The sequence below is a fragment of the Drosophila elegans genome, unplaced genomic scaffold (genome assembly GCF_018152505.1).
Source record: "Drosophila elegans isolate 14027-0461.03 unplaced genomic scaffold, ASM1815250v1 contig_208, whole genome shotgun sequence".
Classification (NCBI taxonomy): domain Eukaryota; kingdom Metazoa; phylum Arthropoda; class Insecta; order Diptera; family Drosophilidae; genus Drosophila; species Drosophila elegans.
The window spans coordinates 26,299,891-26,304,190 of record NW_024545578.1 but is presented as its reverse complement, the minus strand read 5'-3'; the positions used below and the strand labels follow the sequence as shown (position 1 = coordinate 26,304,190).

The window sequence follows — 4,300 nt, the reverse complement described above, 5'->3', positions numbered from 1 at the left end:
AACGATTAACATAATAAAGAGCTTAGAAAAATAAAATAGCAAAAGATCATATTAAATTATACATATGTTAACACATTCACGCCAAGACTTTACCGTTGCACCGAAAAAGCATCGTGTAAATATCGGCTAGAATCGTGCGGCTAGGAGCGTTAATTCATTAACCAGGAATAATTGGGAAAATTTCGGCATGACAAAACCTTATAGCCCAGTCCCACAGAGCCCATCCAAGCGAAACGTTTGGGAATTTTGATAAATTTATAAAATCACAATGGCGTATGCAGAATTTATTGAGGACAGTATTTTCCATTATTGAAATTAGTGGTTAAGTAATTATCTTATTTTGGTCCATATCGGACCATCTGTCAAAGATATTGTTGATGGTACTCTGTGGGACTAGGCCATAACTGGCAGTGGTTAATTTTACGGACAGTGTAGATAAAAGTACATTCGTATTTCGTTCTCTCTCCTGTGTCAAACTGGTGCTAGTACTGTAGCTTGACACTGACATTGAATTTAGTAAATAAATTAAATAAAATGGAAACGAGCGTGTTGGAATGGAAAAAAGTTGATCTTTTCCATATAACCGCTTTACCGTTTGTAAAATGTCTGAACACGTCAGAAATATCGTGTTACTGCTTTAACAAATCCAAATCAGCAACTGACGACATAAAAATAAGAATAGTGATTTGCGATCAAAACAAGAATATTCACATATACTTTTCGAATTGGGAGTGTATTACCTTTAAGTCTCAGCCCGCACGGAACGCGATAAGACTTTGTTCCCTTACTTCAAATAACTTGCTCGCAACTGCTACCCAGGATACCAATTATGGAATTCATATTGATCTATACGATTTAAGAAGATTAACAAAAAAGCAAGGAGCTCCAATTATTGCATCTGCATATATGCAAGTCGCGAGTGCTGCTTCTTGCATTGATGCAGAAGTCGTCGATGAAAAATTACTTGCATTAGCCATAGGCTTCGAAAGTGGTGATATTCTTTTGCATTATGGAAAAATTAACCGACTCTTTTCTGCCAACATTCGCCAACACTTTGTATCTGGATGCCCAATAAATGGAGTTCATTTCAACATTAAAGCTAAGCAAATGGATATTCTTATCAAAATTATATTCGTAATTTGTTCTCAAGGAGTTTATTGTTTCGTGTTAAAAGATAAAAGCTGCATGGATAAACAATTTGTACTTGATAATGATAATGATTCAAAATATATCAACCATTGCTGCACGATTCGTAAGGCTGGTGACGAAGATTTTGAAGAGTCTATGTTGGCAGTGGGACGTGAAGATGCTGTGTATTGCTACACCAACGATGGAAGGGGTCCCTGTTTTGCTATTCGAGGCACAAAGAAATGTCTTGCTTGGGTGGGTCATTATCTTGTCATCGCTGTCAATCCTATAAAATCAAATTCAAACCAAAGCATCTCGACTCTATTTGTTGTAGATACCGAAAACAAAATGATAGTTTTTCAAAAGCAATTTCAAGATTTGTTTTGTATAATCAGTGAAAAGGGCTTTTGCTATATTTTAAGTAATACTGTTCACGAAAATACTTGCAACGCCTTTATATTAGAAGAGCATAACATGAGAAATAAAATACACCTCCTAATTGAAAAAAATATGTACGATATAGCATTGAGGTTTTTAAATCGGGAAGGCTGTATTTCCTCACCGGAAACTGCTTTAGTACGGTTTCACTACGGAAACTATTTACTTTTAAAAGGCGACATAAGTAGTGCAGTTAAAGAATTTATTAAAACAATTGGTTTTGTTAAGCCATATGCTGTAATTTCCAAACTTTTATATTCCCGATATAATAGTTATCTTATAGACTACTTATCTGAATGGGGAAAAAATGATAAGTCTTCAAAGCATCAAGCAAAACTCATGGAATGCTGCATTAATCGTAAGCAAATTCAACACAAAATGCAGAAGATTAGGGATCGTCTTGAACCTTTAAGAACTACAAGCCCTCTGGACTTAAAAAGTCTTTCAGATTTATCAAAAATGTATTTCGAGTGTACACTTCGAAACCAGGACAAAGTTGAAGATTTATTGCAACGGTTTTTGGAGTATGGATCGGAAACGCTAATAGTAGACCCAACTACCTATTTGGAGAATATTAATTCTGAAAATGTTAAAAAATTCAAAAATATTCTTTCTTTTTTTTCTATTTTGAAAGATTATAACGATTATTGTGCCAAAATGTTAGCTAAGATCATTGAAACGTTTCCAGCCTGTGATGAAAAGTTATATTTTTATTTACTAATTCTGTATCTTGCCTTATGGCGTGGTAACAAAGTTTCTACATGCTTTGTTCTGAACTTTTTAAAAAAAGAGAGGTTACGTTTAGATAAGGTTTTAATTATTTGTAGACTTTTTTCATTTTTTAGTGGATTGAAAGCAATTCCTAACAACCAGCAGAACGCTGGAGTTTTTCACTATGAAACAGTAAATAAATGTATAGATACCTTAATTAAAAACAATCCAGAAGTCGGTTTAGATATGAATATAAGTAAAAATTCATTTCTTATGATTTTAAAAAGTATGTGTTCCGATGATCAAATTAAAGTATTAAAGATTAAACCTATATTCAAGGAACAAAATATGCGTCGTGTAGTGGATTCTTCAAATGAACTACAGTTGGTTGCAAATTTAAATGATAAGATTAAGAGATCTGGTTGCGTACTCGCTCTCTACACAAACAACCCGATAGAATTTCGTAATGATAAATGTAATATTTGTCATGAAACCTTGAACATGCAAACCATTTATTTTCTTTGCCAACATTCCTTTCATAAGGAATGTCTTAATTACAATTCGGCAAAACGTCAGGATCAACTAATATGTGTTGTTTGCGAAACAAAAAAACAAATGTCTGATTCCAAAAACAGAAACAAATTTAACTTGGATTCTTCAAATATTATTGCTGCAATTGCAAATGTAGTAGGCTTAGGAGTTATGAAACTAGGAACTGAAAGTATGATTGAAAAATCAAACAAATAGATAAATAAAATATTCGTATTGATTAAAACTAATACTCTAATACTAGTAAACTTAAAATAGTTGTAATATCTTTCCATGTATTTTTTATTTTAATAAAACAATCAACGGTATTTAATAACTTGTGAAGCGATTCATAAACATGCAAACATTGGGGGTTTTTTGGGGTTGTGGGACGATGATCACGTAAACTTTTCATATACAGCCCTGTTCCAGTTTTTACTTCCAAATGATTCAGACGGATTCGAATTTCCCAGACCTGTTCCAATTTTCACTTCCGAAATATTTGCACGGAATCTAAGTTCCGTTTGATAATTCTCTGTTAAGTTCCGCGAAAATCTCACGGAAACTTTTTGCCAAGCATTTGGCTGACGATTCAGACCCGTCTGAACATCCGTCTTTTAAAATACTTTGCGATAACTTAAGGTGTACATTATATTCTTACCTTTTTCATTGATGTTTTAGGAACATTGTTGCATATAGTATCTGGATTGCTGAGGTATCTGGATTGTCTGGAATGACTGTAATAGTTGCTTCTTATATTCCCTGGAAGTTTGCGCTTTATCAGGCGCATATGCCAGCATAGATGACTCTGTTGGTCTCTTTGTGACAGGAGATTTTAATTAGGGATCTGTTGTATGGTCATGTGATCCGCAATCCCATGCTATGGTGCCTGGCAATATACACCAGCCACATAAAATTATTGTTATCGATGATTCTTATAGTATGGGCCTCACCCAGATAAATTATATCTTTAATGATTTGCATAGGCTACTAGATTTTATATTCATCAATTCTATTGTTCATTCCTCGGTAAGCCTTGCTGAATTTAGTATTTCTAGTTGCGAAGTTCATCATAAGCCCTTATGCTTTAATATTGAATTTTATAATTTCTTACCAGTTGTTAACTTTATTCCAATGTATAATTTTGATCATGCCAGCTTGGTTGCCGTAAGTGATTGCCTCACGTCTATGGATTGGGTTTCCTTGCTATCAAATGCTTGCATTGAGACCAATTACAATAACTTACTTGTCGCTTTAAAAAATATTCTTGACCGCACTTGTTCAACCAAGGTACGGGGTTCCTATAGGCTTCCTTGGTATACAAAAGGTCTCCAGAAATATAAAAATCTAAGAAATGAGTTCTACAAACGGTTTATTAGATGGGGTAATCCATTGGATCGTGATAGATATAGACAACATAAGCGGGAATTTGAGTTTTTTAATAAATTTCTATATAATCAATACATTTCCGACATTGAAAATAGCTTAAAGTCAA

General features: G+C 33.7%; 1 protein-coding gene across 1 annotated transcript; it reads left to right on the top strand.

Moving 5' to 3' along the window:
• Positions 1 to 240: 240 nt before the first annotated feature.
• LOC108148572 (vacuolar protein sorting-associated protein 11 homolog) lies at positions 241 to 3,134 on the top strand. The gene has a single exon (XM_017275621.2). It carries the CDS (start codon positions 535 to 537, stop codon positions 3,022 to 3,024), a length of 2,490 nt encoding a protein of 829 aa, XP_017131110.1. The 5' UTR covers positions 241 to 534; the 3' UTR covers positions 3,025 to 3,134.
• The last annotated feature ends 1,166 nt before the right edge of the window (positions 3,135 to 4,300 follow it).

Bases quoted from the DNA above. Each gene is read 5' to 3' on its own strand.
- LOC108148572 (XM_017275621.2), top strand. From the start codon at position 535: ATGGAAACGAGCGTGTTGGAATGGAAAAAAGTTGATCTTTTCCATATA.